At 36.6% G+C, this 22,107-nt stretch overlaps 2 protein-coding genes across 6 annotated transcripts in view; one reads left to right on the forward strand and one right to left on the reverse strand.

Moving 5' to 3' along the window:
* Positions 1–8,105, forward strand: part of NUDT6 (nudix hydrolase 6) — a 45,514-nt gene extending 37,409 nt beyond the window's left edge. For all 5 annotated transcript variants that reach the window (XM_006217631.4, XM_072938150.1, XM_072938158.1 and 2 more), the window contains 2 exons: positions 3,754–3,808; positions 7,515–8,105. In XM_006217631.4, coding sequence (XP_006217693.2) covers positions 3,754–3,808; positions 7,515–7,912 — 453 coding nt within the window. In that variant the 3' untranslated portion in view covers positions 7,913–8,105. The remainder of the gene's footprint in view (positions 1–3,753; positions 3,809–7,514) is intronic.
* Positions 7,885–22,107, reverse strand: part of FGF2 (fibroblast growth factor 2) — a 56,991-nt gene continuing 42,768 nt past the window's right edge. Inside the window, 1 exon segment of the mRNA XM_072938136.1 lies at positions 7,885–8,473. Within this exon segment, the coding sequence (XP_072794237.1) occupies positions 8,288–8,473 (186 nt within the window). The 3' untranslated portion in view covers positions 7,885–8,287.

Consider the following 22,107-nt stretch of genomic DNA (forward strand, 5'->3'; position numbering starts at 1 on the left):
TGAAGTCAGGGAGAATGATTCCGCCATCTCCCTTCTTCTTTCTCAAGATTGTTTTGGCTATTTGGGGACTTTTGTGTTTCCATACAAATTTTAACATTTTTTTGCTTCAGCTCTGTGAAAAATGTTGCTAATTTGATAGTGATTCCATTGAATCTGTATATTGCCTTGGGTAACATGGCCATTTTAACAATATTGATCCTTCAAATCCAAGAACACCATATATCTTTCCATTTGTTTACATCATCTTCAATTTCTTTCATCAGTGTCTTACAGTTTTTGGAGTACAGGTCTTTTGCCTCCTTGGGTAGGTTTATTCCTGGGTATTTAATTCTTTATGGTGCAATGGTAAATGGTATTGTTTCCTTAATTTCTTTTTCTGCTATTTCATTGTTAATGTATAGAAATGCAATGGATTTCTATGTATTTTGTGTCCGGCAACTTTACCACATTCATTGATGAGTTCTAGTAGTTTTCTGGTCACTTCCTTAAGGTTTTCTATGTATAGTACCGTGTTATCTGCAAACAGTGACAGTTGTACTTCTTTGTTTTGAATTTGGACTTCTTTCTTTTTCTTCTCTGATTTCTGTGGCTAGGACTTCCAAAACTATGTTGAATAAAACTGGCAAGAGTGGGTATCATTGCCTTGTTCCTGATCTTAGAGGAAATGCTTTCAGGCTTTTCCCATTAAGTATGATGTTAGCTGTGGGTTTGTCATGTATGGCCTTTATAATGTTGGGGTATGTTCCCACTTTCTGGAGAGTTTTTATCATAAATGGATGTTGAATTCCATCAAGAGCTTTTTCTGCATCTATTGAGATGATCGTATGGTTTTTATTCTAAAATTTGTTAATGTGGTGTATCACGTTGATTTGCAGATACTGAAAATTCCCTGCATCCTTGGGATAAATCCTACTTGATGATGGTATATGGTCCTTTTAATCCATTGTTGGAGTCAATTTACTAGTATTTTGTTGACGATTTTTGCATCTATATACATAAGTGATAGTGGCCTGTAATTTTCTTTTTTTGTGGTATCTTTGTCTGGTTTTGGTATCAGGGTGATGCTGGCCTCATAGAAGGTGTTTGGAACTGTTCCTTCCTCTGTAATTCTTGGAAATAGTGTCAGGATAGGTGTTAGCTCTCTCTTAAATGTTTGGTAGAATTCACCTGTGAAGCCATCTGTTCCTGGACTTCGGTTTGTTGGGAGTTTTTTACTGATTCAATTTTAATACTGGTAATTGGTCTATTCATATTGCCTACTTCTTCCTGGTTCAGTCTTGGTAAATTGTACATTTCTAGGAAATTGTCCATTTCTTCTAGGTTATCCTTTTTGTTAGCGTATATTTGCTCATAGTAGCCTCTTAAGATCCCTTGTATTTCTGTGGTGTCGGTTGTAACTTCTTTTTCATCTTTGACAAATTTGGGCCCTCTCCCTTTATTTCTTGATGAGTTTATCAAAAGGTTTATCAAAATTTTTTTTTTCAGAGAATCAGCTTTTTGTTTCATTGATCTTTTCTGTTTTTTTAGTCTCTGTTTCATTTATTTCTGCTCTAATCTTTGATTTATTTTCTTCTACTAATTTTGGATTTTGTTGTTCTTTCTCTAGCTGTTTTAGGTGTAAGGTTAGGTTGTTTACTTGAGATTTTTCTTGTTTCCTGAGGTAGGCTTGTATCGATAAGAGCTTCCCTCCTAGAACTGCTTTTGCTGTGTCCCAAAGGTTTTGAATTGTTGTTTTCATTTTCATTTATCTCAAACTATCAGATTGCCTCTATTTTAATCCCTAGTTTACTACACACTAGTTGTATCACTCCAGGCAAGTCATTAAATCCTTTTATGTCCTTAATTTCATCACTTCTAAAATGGGAACAATAATAGTTTCTCATGGGATTACTGTGAAGTTTAAATGTGTATAATTATTAAAACATCTAGAATGGTGTCTGGAATAGTATTCAGTATACATTACCTAGTATTTATTAGTATTACTTATTATATTGGTAAATCCAGTTAATGAAAGTATTTTTAATACAAAAAAAGTGAGAAGACATACTCGTCCCTCCACTGATACATCATATCTATAACATTAACCAGGTTTTTCAAATCAAATAACTTAGGCCCCTCTATCTACCACTTAGAACTAACCATAAGCTCAAGCTTTTGGCGGGAGGAAGCTTTTTTAAAATAAGTTCTTTAAAGCTAAGTGGTGCCAATAAATATCACAATTTACCAGCACAAAAATATACTTAATCTTCCCATACCTAAGATCTATAATTGAATAATCAAAATTTGTCTGAGCTGTTTTCAATCCTTGTATCTAGCATTTTTTCCCTTCTAGTAAGTTTATATCTCCAAATTTAATCATTACCAATTATTAATAATCAAGTCTAGGTAAAGATTTTTAAAAATTTTGAGGGGGAGTAATTAGGTTTATTTATTTTTAGAGGAGGTATTGGGGATTGAACCCAGGACTTTGTGTATGCTAAGTATGTGCTCTACCACTTGAGCTATACGCTCTCAACTAGGTAAAGATTTTTAGCAGCTGATTTTTATTGATCTGGGGAAACAGCTGTTTGCCCCATTATAACATTTCTTTTGTTAGAATTTATAGTAGTGAAGTTTAATATCCTGACAAAAAGACTGCTTAGTTTCTGTAGAAACATAGCTTCTGAAACAGTTTCAAAATGAAACCCCCAAAACAGAGAGATATACTTAGATATTTCTACAATAACAAAACAAAACATAATATGCTTTATAAATTAATCTCAAGTCTGAGCCAGACACGGAAGGGTGGAAAGCCTCAATTCTGTACCCACATAATCAACAGTCTGTGGAAACTCTGGGAACCATGCCACTGGTGTCCAAGTTAGCATAGTTGGGAAATGACACATTCTTTAAGAAGCTGTTGTCCAGGAAATGAGTAGGTCAGAAAGCACACCAGTAAAAGGTCCATAAACTTGTTTTATGAATGAAGTGTATGAGGTATACTGGCTCCATGCTGCAGCACTTCCATGAGCATATCATAATTTCTCATTCATTCTTCAGTTTTTAGCATGGTGATGGATAGAAAGAACTCTAACATGAAAAAATGTCAGCCATAAGAATATTATCCCATGCCATTTCATAATTATTTTCCATATTTATCTCCATTCTGAGATCAGATCTTCCCACCTGCCCCTCCCCACCAAAAGAAAGAAATAGTATACAAAAGCCCCACAAATTTAACCAATTTTATTCACACTTCCCATGAAAAGCAGTTACATTTTTACATAGTCATTAACACAGAACAAAAGAAATCTTAAGATTAATATATCTGATTAGACACACAATACAGAAAATAAATGTGAAAATTTAAAAATAGCATACTTTAGTGATTAAATTTATACTGTATTTTCTACTTATTTATAGCAGCATCAGTAGGATTTCTCTATTTTTTAATAAACTAGCAGCAAAACATTATAAACTACACAAATTCAGTAGATGTTTCCCTCCACTGTTTCACTCATACAGAATTTATCACATTAACCAAACAAAACCACTTCTACTTCCTGAAGAAAAAGGTGGGAAAAGATTTCACAAGTCACTAGTTTTCCCAAAAAAAGGGAGGAGTAATAAAGAAAGCTGCAAAAAATTTGCATACAATTACCAAAAAATAAATTCTCAACCACCTTAACCAATTATGGGTAGATTTTGTGGCATCGCCTTATGTGTGTATTGGTGAAGAAAAGCTATGTTAACCTTTCTGATTTTATATTGCAGTTGAAAAATATGTGGAAATTTCCAGGAGGCCTGTCAGAGCCTGGAGAAGATATCGGTATGTATCTTACCTATCTTTAATTGGCTTGAAAATGTTGAGGAAATTCATATATTCTTTCTTGGAGCTAAAAAAAAAAGTATTTTAACTTTTCTAATTGTTTTGGATTAAGAAAACTTCGGTGAAGTTATTTCAAGGCTGATATAAAATTAGCAGCAAAACTTGTAATGATCTTATTCCATTAGTATAAATAATAACACCTATTTTTCTGCTTAGAACTGCTTCTAGATTAATTTGTTTCAAAATGAGAAGCTCCGGATATACTTCAGTCTGGTGTAGCATTAAGGGTTATTTTGAGTATGACTAATTTTGTTGGAATCAAACTGAGAAAACAAAATTTTTGGCCACTTTATCACATGAAGATGAATAGTAACATTTAAATGAACTGTGAAATAAGTATTATTTATAAAATCAGTGATAGAGCAGTGGTGACATAAATCTTCCCTTTATGAAACTTTTATCTACTATTTTGGATAGTCAGGAAGCATAGTAAACATAGTAAAACAGTAAAATGTCTCATAAGAAAGTCTCAAACGAGAGGTAACTTCCTAAAACAACTTCCTGAGCTCAATATTTAAGACAGAAATATGAAATTAATAATTGTCACTGATTTTACAGGAAATAGGGGAAAGAATAGAAACTTCTTTCCTACCTATTCCTTAAACCATTGGGTCAAATGCAGTCCCATCATAATAAATCATTAGATAAACTTATTTGATATATATACTGAGGGAAAAGTCAGAGAAATAGCCATCATTTATTTGAAGGCAATTTCCTAAATTATTTTTAAGTATTTTAAGTAAATACATACTTGAAACTTTTTTTAATGTTCCACAGATTAAAATGCCCTGTACACCGTACAGAGCCAATTCCTAACAACCTACAGGTAAATCTCCTACATTCAGATACATCTAGCAAATTGTGGTTTTTAGGTACTTGCCTTTTGTTTAGATTCTGCTAGGTCTTCTTTTGAGATTTTGAGGATTGTGTAGTGATGCAGTGCTGAGAGAGAAGGCCATTTATTCTAGAACATTAATTATTTTACACTGTCCTGATGTGATACGAGATCGTGTGAACTAGTTACGTTTTCCTTCCTTACTCAGTCCATATTGGGCAGACAGCAGCCTACAGAGCTCCGTATAGCTTTGTCTTCTGAGTCTTCTCAAATGGATTTACTTTTTTCATTTAAGTTTTATGGATCTTCTGAATTTCAGATATATTTAAATATAAATGAAGAAACACATTTCCAAGCCAAATATGTATAATTATAGGTGAGTGTATTCCAGAACTCTTCAAGTCCATATAATTAAGAATTCACTACTTTTTTAAAAAGTATTTGTGGTTGTCACAACAACAGATCTATTCAGGGAGCGCATACAAACGCCTCAACCATGTAGAATTAAGAAAAAAGCAGCAACTGGCATTCACCATACTGCCTAGAAGTAGTAAAAATTGAAGCCTTGCCTTAGAACTGATAAAACCCTGAAAGTAGCTAGAAGTGATAACTGACAGCAGATGTCTGTCTGAAAGACTGTCTAGATGAAGGCATTTCTGTTTTGTAACATACTACAGTAATGGATGATTTGGCTTCATCATTAAGAATAAGAATTACTTATTTTCCTTAAAACCTGTTTTTAGGAAAGTGTGTAATATACTTCAGGAATACTGCCATCACAAATGTGCAAACATTCCTATTGGCTCTTAAGTAGTAAACAAACACTGGTTAACTGAGAAGCACATTTGGAATCCTTCATTCTTTGATAACACATAAATGAAGCACTATTGTCCATAGTGTTTAAAAAAACATTAATTAAGAGGGCATATACCAATAGAATGCAATCCTCAGGCTTTAATATAATATACCCTAAGAGTACAAAGTTACAAAGTTAAAAATGGAGTAGCTGCCTTCCTGACAGGAAGAGAATCCTGCATAGCGAAAGGGCTATAAAGCAGTGAGGTCTGATCAAAGATGATCAGTGTACCAGATTCAGAGGGAAACACCAGGAAAACCCACATTCTGCACAGTTTTTCCTATTATATTTTATTTCAACCTAATCCTATTAAATATTACAAAATAGAAATAACAAATATAAACTCCATTTAAACGCACTATGATGTATTTAAACATCTTTCAACCAGCAAAAATAAAAACAAAACTCTTGGTTTTTCTTACGTTTTTCAAACCTATGAAATAGTAAATGTTATTTCAGTTTAGCTTACAGTACATTAAAAAAATAATGGTACAAGAGAATAGAGCACTGTAACTAGGTAATAACAAGTTTAAATTCATGGTAAAATCTTTAGAGAAGAGATTTCAATCTTGAGATGGAAGGGTTCCCTCTAGATACAAAAGCATTACTTTGCCTATTCACTTGTTTGTTAGTCTAGTCAGTGATACCATGATTCAAATTAAACTGATCAAACTACCCAGGCAGTGCTGATTTTGAATCAGCTGCTGTGGTCACTGCTGAGCAGGACAGATTCGCTCACTAGCCCCATCCTGTGCTTCCATAACACACAGACTAGACTCAGGAACTAAATGCCAAACGCTTGATTAGTGGTACTAAGAGTTAAACAAGACCCCCATGGTCAAATTTTCAAAGCTGTTACAGAATAAAACATTCAAACAATTTTTAAGTCAGATCAACAAATAACATGTAAAACTTAAGATTAGCGCCACAATCTTTAACAAACATGTATACCACTGAAAATAATTTTTCCTATTAAGGCAAATTTTTTCTTAACATATGAATTATGTTTATAGTTTAAAAATGTAATTTCTAACCATGTTTAATCTATAGCAAATCTCAATTATAAGGAGAGTCAGCACATAGTTTAAAAAAAGACATCTGTCTGCATTTTTAAACTCTTTACTCTTCCTCTGTATATTTCCAGAGCTGTTTCTTGATGGGTATAAACAAGAGCATATCCAGGGAATTGGTAAGATAGTCTATTTCAGAGCACACAGGAATTGAGACATTTTCCCCTCACTTTATCTTCCTTGCCTGTTTACCAGCAGGACTACTCAAAAGGCAAATATAATTTGCAATTTGACAGATAAGAAAATGGAGGCATTAAAGGTTATTTGAACAAAAATTAATTATGCATGTGGCAATAGTGAAACTTCCCAACAAATAGGCAAGTAAAGCTTTTTTAAGGGCTTCTCATAAACACTCTGGGAGACACTGACAAAGCATCACAGAGTTAGAGAAGTCCCATGGAGGAGGTTCATCTGGATATTTAAAAAAAGCACTACAAAAATACATTAATGGCAGTAAAAATACTGCCCCAGAAATTTGCATAGTATTTAAAAAATCAACCCTGTAAAATGTGAAGACCCTTGTATTATAAAATTCTATAAATTGCAGGCTTTTAAAAACTTTTGATGAGATAAAGGACTGTGGCATTTTGAGTATTGGAGGAAAGAATCCAAGTTCTTTGGAATCTCAAAACACAAAATGCCAAACGTTACCATGGTGGGATTCCACTGACAGGATAAGCAGAAGAGCATGACCAAATGGTTATAGAGGAATCTCCTCTGACTTCAGAAGCTTCTTAGCTTTGAAGCTTTGGTATCTCATGATGTCCAGAAGACAGAGTTGTATCAAAAACTACTTTCCTGGGGTAAAGTTTTGCTTTTGAATAATCTGTCTGAAAATCTTGGATGATTAAATTTCTAAAAATGTGATTTTTTTTTTTTCTTTAGGAGATACAGCAGTTCGAGAAGTTTTTGAAGAGACTGGTATAAAATCAGAATTCAGGTCCCTCCTAAGTATTCGGCAACAACACACCAATCCCGGAGCTTTTGGGAAGTCAGACATGTATTTCATCTGCCGCTTACAGCCATATTCATTCACCATAAATTTTTGCCAGCAAGAATGCTTAAGGTGTGAGTGGATGGATCTCAGTGACCTGGTCAAGACTGAAAACACAACTCCCATCACCAGCAGAGTGGCTAGGCTGCTGCTGTACGGGTACAGAGAAGGGTTTGACAAGATAGATCTGACCATGGAAGAACTTCCAGCAGTTTACACAGGCTTGTTCTATAAACTCTATCACAAGGAACTGCCAGACAATTACAAAACTGTGACAGGAATGTGTTAAATTCATAAGTAGTGGACATTTGGATTAAATATCTCACTTAAATTTTCTAATGTCTATGATTTCCATGAAGAAAACTTGTGTGTGCACATTTTAAAAGCCTCTTTTCAAATGAAGCAAACGTTATCAGAAAGATTGTAGCTCTAAGTAAGCTTCACTGGATAAAGGCAAATGCTATATAAAAAATGGAAATCTATATATTTTCCAGGAATTTTTTTTAACTAAGGCAATGATTAAATATTTTACTATTATATAAAAGGTTATCTGGCCAGTTATCCAAACTGAGCAGGTAGCTGTACACATTTTTCTTCTTTCATTAACAAATTTCTAAAATATACCTCCTCTTTCATGTGAAATGATCAGATGCTGCCATTAAGATCAGCTCTTAGCAGACATTGGAAGGAAAAGTATAGCTTTCTGCCCAGGTCCTGTTTTGGGTCCAAGTTTGTACTGCCCAGTTCGTTTCAGTGCCACATACCAACTGGAGTATTTCCTTGACCGGTAAGTATTGTAGTTATTAGATTCCAATCGTTCAAAAAAGAAACACTCGTCTGTGACACATTTCTGAAAAATAAAGGAAAAATCAGTAGTTGTCATTATTCTTTTCATAATAAATATTTGATGACAATACACAGTGCTTTGGGTTTAGCAGACAATCAAACTAAAGTGAGACAGGCCAAAATCGGACACGACCTAATTCTGCGGGAAGATCAGGACAGGAGCACAGCATGTCAGCAGGACAACTTCAAGCACATCTCTCCAGAGCAGCAGTCCAAGGACCATTCTTCGTCCCACAGGTCAGGTGTAGTATAGGAACCACAGCAGTTCAGACTTGAAACGTCCCATGTGTGTCGATTTTAGTGTCCCCACAGCGGTATATACATCCAGTAACCAGCAGCACGCTCCACTGAGGGAAGCCCAAAGCAGTAGCTTCTGCTTAGGTATTTACGGCCCATACACCCCCCCCTCAGTCTAGTGAAACGCTCCTAGAACTACAACCCAGGGGTAGCCTTCCCGTAAAGAAAGGTTTTATTCGTACATTGCTCACAGAAACAATTCCTTAAATTTGAACAAATGTTTTCTAGTGACTGAGTAATGTTGGTTCTAAGGCATAAAAAGAATATTGTAGAGAAAATAGCTAATGTATATAATGCCAAAAAATTGTACTGGAACATTATAATATGGTTAGCATTCTCAAAATTAATAGATAATGAATAAGTAATGTAGACCCCATTGGTTTCTGGCAGTCTTTCTTGTGGGAAGGGAAACTACCCTGCCATTTTACTTCAACTATGTAACAGAGGGGGAAAAACAGCTAGCATTACGAGTAGTTAGACTTGGAAATACTATTACAAGTAATGGAGTCCAATATAGGCCGCCACATTATTTCAGGTAAATGTTCAAAAGTCAATTTCACAAGGGGGCACGTGATACTTAACCTCTGGCACGGGAGTAGTCAACAAACAACTATGCTTTAAGGAAAAAGGAAATTTTTTTGTTACAATTAGATAAGAATGATCAACTCATAGAATACCATATATATTTACACATCTCTCCACATGTAAATATAACATGTACATAGATATAACATGAATCTATGGTTTTGTATTAATGAGCATATCAGATTCCAACTAATTCCCATATATTCAAGTCTAAGAAACCAGGTTTGGGGAAGTCCATTTTTTCCCAGATTTTGGTTCTAAGATAAACTAAACAATGGCACAAAGTGTGAGAAAAACACCAGTAAGCAAAACAATGAAAAGAGTTGGCATAATAACCAAAATGTTTTAAAAGTAAAGGACTGAGAAGGAAACGTAACACTTAATAAAAGATACCTATGACAGACCCACAGCCAACATAGGGAAAAGTTGAAAAGAAAGCTTTCCCACTGAAATCTAGAACAAGACAAGGATGCCCACTCACCCCTTCTATTCAACATAGTATTTGAAGCACTAGCCACAGCAATCAGAGAAAAAAGGGATCAAAATTGGAAGGGAAGAGGTAGAATGTCACTATATGCAGACATGATAGTATATATAGAAAACCCTAAAGACTTCACACAAAAATGACTAGAGCTTACAAATTCAGCAAGGTAGCAGGTTACAAGATGAACGTACAGAAATCTGTTGCATTTCTTTACACTAATAATGAAATACAAAAAAAATTTTTTAAACCACTTTAAAAATTGCATTAAAAAAAACAGGAATAAACCTGACCAAGGAGGTGAAAGACTTACACACTGAGAACTCTAAAACACTAATAAAGGAAATTAAAGATGATTCAAAGAAACGGAAAGGTATCCCATGCTCTTGGATCAGAAGAATTAATACTGTTAAAATTGGGCATACCACCGAAAGCAATCTACAGATTTTATGTGCTCCCTATCAAACTACCCAGGACATTTTCCCCAGAAATAGAACAAATAATCGTAAAATTTATATGGCATCACAAAAGACCCAGAATTGCCAAAGCAACACTGAAGAAAAAGAACGAAGCTGGAGGCATAATTCTCACAGAATTAAATCAATACTACAGAGCTACAGTAATTAAAAACTGTGGTATTGGCACAAAAAAAGACATGGGCCAATGGAACAGAAGAGAGCCCAGGAATAAACCCACACACCTACAATCAATTGGTCTTTGACAAAAGAGGGAAGAATACACAATGGAGAAAAGAGTCTCTGATTAGTGGTGCTGGGAAAGCTGGATAGCCTCATGTAATCAATGAAGCTAGAGCACTCCCTCACACTATATACAAAAATAACTCAAAATGGCTTAAAGACTAAGTACAAGACAGGACACCATAAGTCTGGGAGAAAACAGGCAAAACATTCTCTGACATAATCAGCAATGTTTTTCTAGGTCAGTCAGAGACAAAAACAAATGGGACCTAATCAAACTTACAAAGAAAAGGAAACCAACAAAAACAAAAAGACAACCTTGAATATAGGAGAAAATATTTGCAAATGATGCAACTGACAAGGGCTTGATTTCCAGAATATATGAACAGCTTACACAACTCAGTAATATAAAAAAAAAATGAGCAGAATATCTAAACAGACATTTCTCCAAAGAAGACATATAGATGGCCAATAGGCACATTAAAAGATGCTTAATATTGCTAATTATCAGAGAAATGCAAATCAAAACTACAATAAAGTATCATCTCACACAGGTCAGAACAGCCATCATTTAAAAGTCTACAAACAAGAAATGCTGGAGAGGATGTGGAGAAAAGGGAACCCTCCTACACTGCTGTTGGGACTATAATTTAGTGCAGCCACTATGGAAAACAGTATGGAGATTCCTTAAAAAAATTAGAGTTACCATATGATCCAGCAGTCCCACTCCTAGGCATATATCCAGAGGAAATTAATTCAAAAAGATAATACATGCACTCCAGTGTCTATAGCAACACTATTTACAATAGCCAAGACATGGAAGCAACCTAAATGTCCATCAACAAATGAATGGATAAAGAAGCTGTGGTATATTTATACAACAGAATACTACTCAGCCATAAAAAAAATAAAATAATGCCATTTGCAGCAATGTGGATGGACCTAGAGGTAACAGAAAGTGAAGTCAGAAAGACAAATACTACATGATATCACTTACATGTGGCAAATAACAAAAATGAGAGAAATGAACTTATTTACAAAACAAAGTGACTCACAGAGAACAAATTTACAGTTATCAAAAGGGAAGGGAAGGAGGGAGAAATAAATGAGGAGTTTGGGATTAGCAGGTACAAACCACTATATACAGAATAAACAAGGTCCTACTGTATAGCATACGGAACTACATTCAATATCTTGTAAAAACCTATCATGAAGAATATATATATAAATAACTGAGTCACTATGCTGTACACCAGAAACTAATAAAATTATAAATCAAGTATACTTCAATTTAAAAAAGGTTCCATTTAAAAAAAAAAGTAAAGGACTGAGAAAGACCTAAAAGTAAATAACACGTATCTCAGTCATCTAAAGTAAGGATGTGGTGTTAGCTCCTGTAATCTGCTTCTAGAGTTAAGAATCTTACTGGCTATTTACTTGACTTTAATATTTCGACCACTGTTAACTGCACTTTTAAAAACTGAAACACCAACTTACCTAATTTGCTAATTTTTTACAACTTACTAAGAAAGCAACTTAAGACTTTCTGATACAAATAAATCACAGGCAGCCTCACAAAGAAGCATAAAGACCCAGCTATACGATACACAGGACTGTCCTGTGCTGTTCAAAGAGATCCAGATGTGGTAACAATGGAACACTTATTCCTAGAGCAATGTGGAGATTCCATAGCCAATACTTCCACTCTACCTTTGATGAAATTTCTTTGCTTCTTGTGTTAACTGAAATCAACCTGTTACTTTATCTTATCATTTTTCAGTGCAATCAGTAAAAATCTTCCTTTTTCCCTATTCCAAGTTTCAGATCAGGAGTAGAAGAGTAAAAAGGAAAAGTCATGTCATCATAAAGATAACATGAAAGGGCAGCATTGAGCTTCAGGGGCTAATTCCCCAGAAGCAGACCCAAACCACATTGTTCAGTCATCCTCAAGACACTGATATGCTCATTTCTGAGTGTTCAGTCAGACCTCAGAGTGCCCCCCCTCCCCTTGCTAGCTGGCACTCCCTACGATGCTCGGCCAACTGGGATATGTACTATGCTAATAATATTTGCCTTCTCAGCCAGTTGCTAATATTTTAGAGAAAAGAAACAGTACCAGGGACTAAATGGATAATATATCATGGAACCCACAATTTTTTTTTAACAGAGGTTACTTGTACCTTTATACAGAGGGAAGAGAAGGGAACTGCATCTGTGCTGAATGCTAAGACATGTAAGTTACTAAACAGCTGTTATGCACCTGAAAACAAATTGCATTTTTTTTAATGAGTAATAGAACCAAAATTCAGCCTCAATAAAAGCAGGCATTTAATAGCCCCATTGTAAGGACAATTTCCAATTCCCTCCATTCTGAGTTTACAAGTCATCTTCACCAGATGTGATCTCAGTGTTCCTGTTAAAAACTGAGGCAATGTAATTTTATCTTTATAAAGATATTTACAGAGCTTTTTTCTTATTCTCAATGTTTAACAGCTCGCCATTTCAAACTTAAGAGAAAAGGGGCTCTTCAGAGGAATGACGTCACAGAGGAAGTGGATACATAGCTTCTAAAGGTTTTTAGTGTGCCTTGCCTTCCAGGCCCTATTCTGTATAGGCCCAGGAGCTGGGAAATCCCATAATTCAAAGTTACTGAGTGCTTTCGTGCACATCATTGTATTTAAATACCACAACAATCCTGTGACATAATTACATACTCATTAACAAATGTGGAATCTAAAACTCAAGGCTCTTAGTAACTTATTTCAGATTGTGGACACCCTTTGCCCATGTATCTGACACCTTTTCATCAAATTAAATTCTTTTTTTTTTTAATTTAAGGATAATTTTGGGATACAGAAAGCATACAGTTCAAGTAATGCACTTATTCATTTAACATATTTTTTCTTCTAGGCACTGGGATACATCAGTGAACAAAACTGAACAAGGATTCCTGCCTTTGTGCCACTCAGATTCTCACTGGGGGAGAAACACAATAAACAATAAGCATAACTAAGTAAATTATATGTTAAAATATAATAAATCCTATGGGAAAAAGTAAAGTTGAGCAGGATAAGAGGGATTGGGAAGGTGGGGGTACAGATTAGGCTGCAATGTTAAATAGCACAGCCACAACAGGCTCCACTGGGACAGCGACATTTGAGCCCAAACTTGAAGGAGGTCCCAGGATCAGAGCAGAGTATTCCAAGCAGAGCAGGGAAAGCCAGGGTGAAAACCCTACAACAGGATCACGCCTAGAGTGTGCGAAGGGCAGCAAGACGGCCAGTGCGCATGAGCAGAAGGTATGAAGGGAAAGGGGTAGGAAATGAGGTCAGACAGGTCAGGAGACAGATTTGTAAGCAACTGTACATATTTTGGCTCCCATCCTGAGAAAATGAAAAGCCATTATAGGTGTTTGAGCAGAAAGTGGCAGGATCCAACATTTTTCCAAGGATTACTCTGGCTGCCAAGATTACTCTGGGCCAAAAGCAGATGTAGAGACACCCGTTAGAGGCTTGCTCAGTAACCCAGGCAGAGTGGAGACTGCAACCCCAGTGGCAGCAGCAGAGATGGTAAAAAGCTGTCTGCTTCTGGATATATTTGAAGGTAGAGTCAACAAAGTTTCCTTATAGATCGATGCATGGTGTGAAAGAAACAGAGGCACTTAAATCTATGTTCTAAACGATAGACTTGCTAAGATGGGGAAAGGAAGGCTATGAGAGGGAACAGGTATAAGGAAAGATTAGGAATTCACGTTTGGACATGCTGAGTTTGAGATGAACATTAGATGTCTTACTGGAGGTATTTACTGAGCACATACTATGCAACAGACCTATCACTTAAGCTTCTTTCCTTCTCACTAATGCTAATAAACTACAGAATTGGAACTTGAAAAGTACTAATTTATTTGGAATGCTAGAAAGTGTGTTAAGTTCCAATAAGCCATTATTCTCCATCCTAAAAGGTATGGAATCTAAAAAATGAATGTAGATGTCACCTGTATGAGAGTAACATAAATCTGTCACGTGCCAGCAGGGGGCCCTACCTCAAGGCTTCCCTGAAGGCTGTCCACATGAACCAGCTCAGCTCCGGGTCCAATAGCCTTTTGTTGACACTGATAACAATTATGCTAATGATTTTAAAGATGATGCTGGGAGTTGAACCTACCCTTGTAGGGGTGTCTGAATAGGGAAGAATTAAATAGAATCTGAAAAAGCATAATCAGCATTTTAAATAATTCGATTTGTATACTGTCTAGATATTTAATTTACCTTGAAATTTCAAAATGAAAGTAAATTAATGTGAGGTATTTATACTTATTGAAAAACATCCTAGGAGATGGTAGGAACCAGGTTTCTCACTACTGGAGTGGGAAGAAACAGACAAGCCAGAGGGGAAGGCTAAAATGGTTCGTGTGATACTGGTAGATTAGGACTGAATACATAGTATGTACTCATTTTTAGCTTAATACAGATATTTGAATACAGAAATATTTATAGATATAGCCAGGTTAGTATATGCCTGTATTCCTTGCTCTGTCAGGTAAAACAGGGCCTGGACACAAACACACCTCAGTAGCAACAAACACACCCAGATCTTGGTTTCTAAAACCATTTCCAACAGAAGGAACTAAGGCTTCTAAAGAAATGACTTATTCTAGGCTGGAGTAGGGAATATACAAGATAAGCCTGGAGCATCTTATGGTCCATGAAGTAAAGAAGTGCTCAAAAAAACCCACACTGATTGGGGTATGTTTTTAAAGAGTACAGGAGCCAACTGAAAAAGCTCCCAGTAGCCAAAGCTGAAACAATGCGAACAACAAAGTAACACAGATTATAATCCAAAGTATAAAACATCCATGAGTATATACAGATACTCATGACTCAATAAATAAATAGAGATTAGACAAATTTCTCACACAAAAGAATTCCAAATAATTAATGGAGATACTCCCTCCTCAAGGAGGAGCATAATTCCCCCCCCCAACACACTCACACAATCTCTTACATATGGACTGTGTATAGTGACTTGCTTCCAAAGAATACAGTATGGAAAGGGGAGGCTAGGAGCAGCTTTGCAGTTGGGGAGACAAACACTACCTCAGCCAGGTAATCAAGGCTATTGCTGTTGGTAGTAAGCACGTTCCCCTACATGATGTGATGCAAACAGTACTTTACTTCTGTGACCTCCCTCCCAAACAATCACAACCCCTGTCTAATCACAAGAACATCAGGCAAATCCAAATTGAAGGACACTAAAAAGGACCTGACCAGCACTCCTCAAACTGTCGAAGTAATCAAAAAAAAGTAAAGTCTAGGAGACAGAATGACTGAATGTGGGATCCTGAATGGATTCCTGGAACAGAAAAAGGACACTAGGTAAAAACTAAGGAAATATGAATAAAGTATGAACTTTAGCTAATGATGATGTATCAGTATTGCTTCATTAGCTGCAACAAGTGTACCGTATTAAAGTAACATGCTGATAATAGGAGACACTGGGTGCAGAATATGTAGAAACTCTCCATAGAATCTTCACAACTTTTCTGTAAACCTAAAACTATTCTAAAATCAAAATTTATTTTTTAAAAACCCTGATCTTAGGGCTACAAGTATGACCACAAGAAAAGAATCCCTCAAGTAACTGAATTTAGTAACCCTAGTTATACTGTGAAGAGTAAAAGCAGCTCATTTATTTTTATGCTCTCCAACATGCAAATACAGATCATTTATTTATATATACATATCCATTTTATTTCACCAGACTATAAATGCCATGTGGGTGGAGATTTTCCTCTATTGTTTTCTTTCTCTTCTATTGCTGCACCAGAGCCTGGCACATAGTAAGTGATCAGCAACTATTTACTAAATTAAAGAATAAATGACGCTGTTTCAGACAGGCTACAGTACAAACACCACTCAATGGCCCTGCAACATCTAAATAAGAACTAGAGAACTAAGACCAAGGAAAATCCAGACTAAGAACTGAAATAGAGAACACAGCCTAACTTTACGCACTGTTTAGTCTCTGAGGAAACTAAGCCCGATGGCCCACTGCAAGAGTTCGACTCTCCTGACGACATCTGTGAGGATCTCTGATGAGCCAGGAGGCCTGGGCTCCACACTTGCCTTGATCCCTAACTTGTATCTTTGAGCAAGTCGCCTAACCTCTCTGAGCCTTCCTTTTCTCATCTGTAAAACAAGATGGGATTAGATGATCTTTAAGATCCCTCCCAATCTTTAACAATTTTTAAAACTTTAAGACAATCTTTAAGCCATGGCATAAGAAAAGAAATAAGAACTCAAGTAAATTCTCCTCCCCGCCCCCCCCCATTCTCCTTTCCTTATGCACTGGCCTCACAATTCTCACCAACTGCTATAATATTAGATTTGACCCTTCTGACCATTCCCCCATGTTCTGTTTTTTGGACTGTTTATTCTTTTACAGTAGTTTGATTTTGCAGTTTTGGCTTATGAGGGAGTTTGCTCAACATGAATCCAAAAATGCTTTTGCTTACACCACTTCTGGGAATTAAAAACAGACATGATATAAGTATCAGTGCTGACTATTTCAGAACAAAATAAGACACAAATTGTGAAAAGTTAAAAGTAAATTTTATCTTCATATTGTAATATAAATAGGTTGCTGTAATATATAAGATTGGTATCTAAAGGAAGCAATAATTCTTATTAAGCACTAATCTTTGCATTTAATATTTTACCTTTTAAAATGATATACATTCCTCTTTAATTACTGCATTCTTCTGAAAAATTTGATCAGTATATATTGCCAGCCTGGATAAGTGAACCCTCAAAAACCTGTTTTCCCTACTTTTCTATGTGTAGAAGTTTCATTTCATAAGGTGCCTCAACTGCGAAAGTTATTTGATAAGTAAGAATTTTACATTTACAGTAATTAATGTATCCTCAGAGAACATAAACAATTTTTGCATGTATTTTATGGGTCAACACAAATCACACACATTCTAATACTGAGGTATTTTGCTCAGTTTGTCACAGTCTCTTGCATAACGTAGAAAACAATGTGCAACTTTCTAGCAGATGAAGACAGGTAAGTATTTTCATACCAATGCTAACACTGAGGTTCTTCGGTGATTTAAGATTCAAACTACAGTTAACCTCACTATATATGCAATTTTTGAACACTGAAGAAATCACAAGTCCTAATATTTGTTCTGGGCTTCTGTGGCTCATAGCAACAAAATTTATCTTGCTGTGGAATGGAATAAGGAGTCTGTTGTGTATTAAAGTACTCAGCTTCGGCCTCCAAATTTAGGTTTTGGCAGATAAACATAGTTACTTTTTGAACTTTGTATTTTTCTAACTTCGAAGAGGGGGAAAGACCCTTAAGAAATGTTTCAAACAGTGAGAAATCCTTAGCCTGAATGCATTCATGCTATTAATACGAAAAGGTGTTGGAGGAAAAAAATGGTACACAACTTAGACTTTGTTAATAGTCAAGTGGTAGCAATCAACCTAACGTGACTCTTAGAAACCAAAACGTGTTACGTATCCAGAGCACTCTTCTTTCTGAGGGGAGACTGTGATGTTTCACCAGTGCAGGAATCGCACGCAGGGCAAAATGCAGAAGAACCCAGGGATGTGCCGTAGCTCAGCAGTCTGCAGTGGGGCCCCGCAGAAGAAGAGTGGGAAGAGTTATGCCTTTGGCAAGTGCGAGTGCAGAAACCCCAGTTTCTCCAAGTAAATGGGACATCTGCCTGCCCAAATGATGGCTACTGGTCATGACATTGGACTTACACCCAAAGTTACTATGGATTGTTTTGTTTTTCTTTTCTATATGCCAGTTGTCTATTCCTGAGTGAGGTCCCTGCTGACATCCCCAGCTATGGTGTCTTTCACCATCAGTGATTCATCTCAACCCATTAAATGTTGGCACAGGTGACATTAATAGCCAAGGGTCAAGACTTAATTTCTTGCCTAAAAGTTGCTGTTTTTGACAGCTCAGCACCTATGGATCTGACTCAGAGAGAAATACGCCACAACTGAACCAACAACAACCACCTCCTTGGTTTTGGCGTAGAGGTACTTACTTTTACACCTAAAACTAGACACAGCCCACCCAGACTAATCTAAAAGAGGACATCTGCTGAAAAGGCAAGGCAGCAAGTCACACGAATTGAATGGGAAGACTAGAGATTAACTCGTGAACTTGGCAGGAACAGATCCCATGACGGGAGCTGGAACAGCTGGATCTTGGCTGGTGCCATTCCTCAAAGGAAACTGATAAATCCTGAATTTTCCATTTATGTGTAACAGCTGTGTCTTTGTCCCTACAGAGAGTTTGTGATAAATTTCTAAGTGTTGCTAAATTAACTCTTACTACATCAGCTTGAAGGAAATCTGTTGTATCAGAAGAATTAACACACATCCTAGGGATAGAAATATATCTAAGACTAAACTAAGTAAAATGCTGTGAACTTAATCTTGTGAAAGGTTCTACTTAGCTAAGAAAGAAACTAGAAAACAGTTTATTTTAGAGCACTTTATGCTTCTGATTGTACTGAATCAAGAGTTTGGGAAGCTTAATGCCTGTTTACCTTTAGAGGTCAGAATTCTCGGAATTCTAACGTGTAGAGAAATCTGTAAGAATGAGAAGACCGTTCAGTTTTCAGGTCTATTGTCTTAAATTATCTCCTCTGTGATGGACCCCAGTAGTTTCCGGGGTGCACTTTAGAGTAGCTTCTGCTTTCATCACTTTTGACAATTAGGAAGCTTTTTGTTGTTCTCAAGATAAATAACCCCTCCAATGACCACCTTGCAGGGCCACTGTGATTACTTGGTTACTGGATCTTCTCATCTCAGTGAGTAGAAAACCACAGGGTAACAATTTCAAGTCACTCACTAAACCACATTAAGACAGACACAGCAAAGTCTAGAGCTTTAAAACCATTCTGACTAGTGTCAACGTGACTAGTCTTGCCCACAGTTATGACAGAAGCAAACGCTGTATGCATTCTCCTTGCTTTTCTCCGCCACCTTTACTGACAGTTGCCAAATCAACACTATTGTAGAAGACATCATGATTCCCACTGTATGTATTTTGTCACATCCTGAGGTGAGAAGAGTAGGGTTAAACCCCTCTTCTTCTCTCTACAAGATCAAGGTCATCCAAAATTACCCACTATTTCACTGTTCTGGAAATATTTAAAATGCCACTTCAGTAGATTCCCCAAGTATGGCATCACCCCTTGAGTTGACAACAGACTGGTAGGAAAGAAAGACAAGAACAATGGAAGAAGTCAAAGTCCCAAGGAGTCAGTCCTTTACAGCTTAATTTTTTTGCCTAGGAAACCTCAGCCATTCCCCTGATTTAACTGCTACCTGTATGCCAATGACACCCAGATCAACATACCCGCACAGACCCCTCCAGGCTGCAGACCCATAATCCCAGTGGTGTAGTGAGCATCTTCACCTCAATTTCTCTTGGGCAACTCGAACTAGATAAGACTAAATCTGAACCTATATTACTTTTTCTCAGAACTTGCTTTTCTCCTCTTCCCCCTTTCTCATCCAAAATAGAAACCTACGTGTCAGCTTTGACTTCTCCCCCTCCTCCACTCCTCAGTCTGATCAGCCTCAGTGTCAGACTTTACTCCATCCCCTCCGTTCTGTTATTGCCAGGCCCTCATTATCACTTGCTTGGTGTCTTACAGGGCCTTCTAACTGGTCTGTGTCCACCAGTCCTGGCCCCCTCAAATCCAGCCTCTACGCTGCTGCCAGAGAGATCTCTCTCGAATTCAAATCTGATTGTGTCTCTTCTTAAATCTCTTCACGGCTTCCCACTGCTGACAGCAGTATGGCATAGAAGGCACGTATCATAATACTTCTTGCCTTTCCTAGATTACTGTGCATGTCTGCAAGATATAGAAGGAACACACCAAACCCCTTACACATTATTACAAATACTTACTTACACTTCTGCCTCCTGGACTGTCACTCATTAAAGGCACAGGCAATTTTGTATTCAGTTTGATAACCCTGATGCCTAGCATAGATACCATCTAGTACACTGTATACTCAAAAGATATCCGCTATTCTTGAAGAAGGTTCCAAGATTTATTCAACTACAAAAAGGAGGAGAGAGAGAGCACCACCACACCCAGACTTATTTATCCTGCAAAACTCACACGCATATAATATCAATATAAATATATCTTGTCAGATAATCCGTCAGATGGTTGAACATTCCTTTCTCTGAAGTCTGTTTTAGTCCCTTCAGAAATCCAAAGGTCTTCACTCAGAAAAAATTTCCAAAAACTATCTGTATAGCACAAAACACCACAACTGCCCAGTACTGCTACATCACTTCCGTGGGGAAGGTTATAGAGTGCTTATAACTGGCTACTGGTATTGGAATTATGACTGTGGTTTGTGTATATTTGTGTGTGTATGTATGTGTGTGTGTGTGTGTGTGTATTTATATGTATGTATATACACACACACACACACCCTCTTAGGTACATGTCTTATCTACTCTCCTAAAGAGACAGAAGTGGATCTGTGTCCTGTTTACCGCTCTACTCCCTGCATCATTCCCCACAGTGTCTGCTCAACAGACATACAATCCCAGTTACAATAATGAGGCATTAATTAAGAGTACTGGCCAGGAGCTAGGACCCCAACTGCTGTGATTAAGAGGTAAAAAAAGAGAAGTCCTTGTCCTTAATGAGCTTATATATAAATGAAAAGTAATATGAGGAGGAAGTAACAATTTTGGCACTTGACATAAATTAAGTTACTCCTCACAAAAACTGTAAGGTAGGATCATTACTGTCTCTACTCTGTAGGTGAGGGAACTAACGCAGAATAATTTTCCCAAGAACACACGCCTCGTAAGTAGCAGAGCAAGCATCTGTACCTAGGTTGGGAGCCCGTGTTCTCAATTAGTAGTCTATACTGCAAGTGGTTTTGTTATGTCAAATTTGAAAGAAGCAGCTTAAAAACTGAACATTTTTATATTTCCATCCCAATGATCTTCAGACAACTGCAAAATATAAGGAGGTTTTTTTTTTTTAAACTGTTTATTCATAGCTTTGCAGAGAAGGCAGTAAAGTGCACTGAATTAGAGCTCGTGCTCTGCTGTCCAGACTGCCTGGCGTGCCACCCAGGCTCTGCCTCATATGAGCTGTGTTTTCTTGGTTACTTTATTACTTCCTCAGAATTTCAGTTTTTGCATTTGTGAAATAAGGAGTATAATACTCTCCATTTTATAGGGTGAATGTGAAGATTAAATTATGTAAAACCTGTAAAATCCTTAATAAAGACTTAATGAATACCAATACTAGTAAATTCACAGCAATAAAAGCCAACAAAGAAAAAAAAAACTACAAAAACAGAAAGCATTATCACAAAAGATCCAGAATTGCCAAAGAAATCCTGAAGGAAAAAAAAAAAGAAAGCTGGAGGTATAATCCTCCAGAATTTAAATAATACTACGGGGCTACAGTAATCAAAACAGCCTGGTATTGGTAAAAAAACAGACGTATGGATTAATGGAACAGAATAGAGAACCCAGAAATAAACCTGCACACCTATGATC

This window comes from Vicugna pacos, chromosome 2, assembly GCF_048564905.1.
Source record: "Vicugna pacos chromosome 2, VicPac4, whole genome shotgun sequence".
NCBI lineage: Eukaryota > Metazoa > Chordata > Mammalia > Artiodactyla > Camelidae > Vicugna > Vicugna pacos.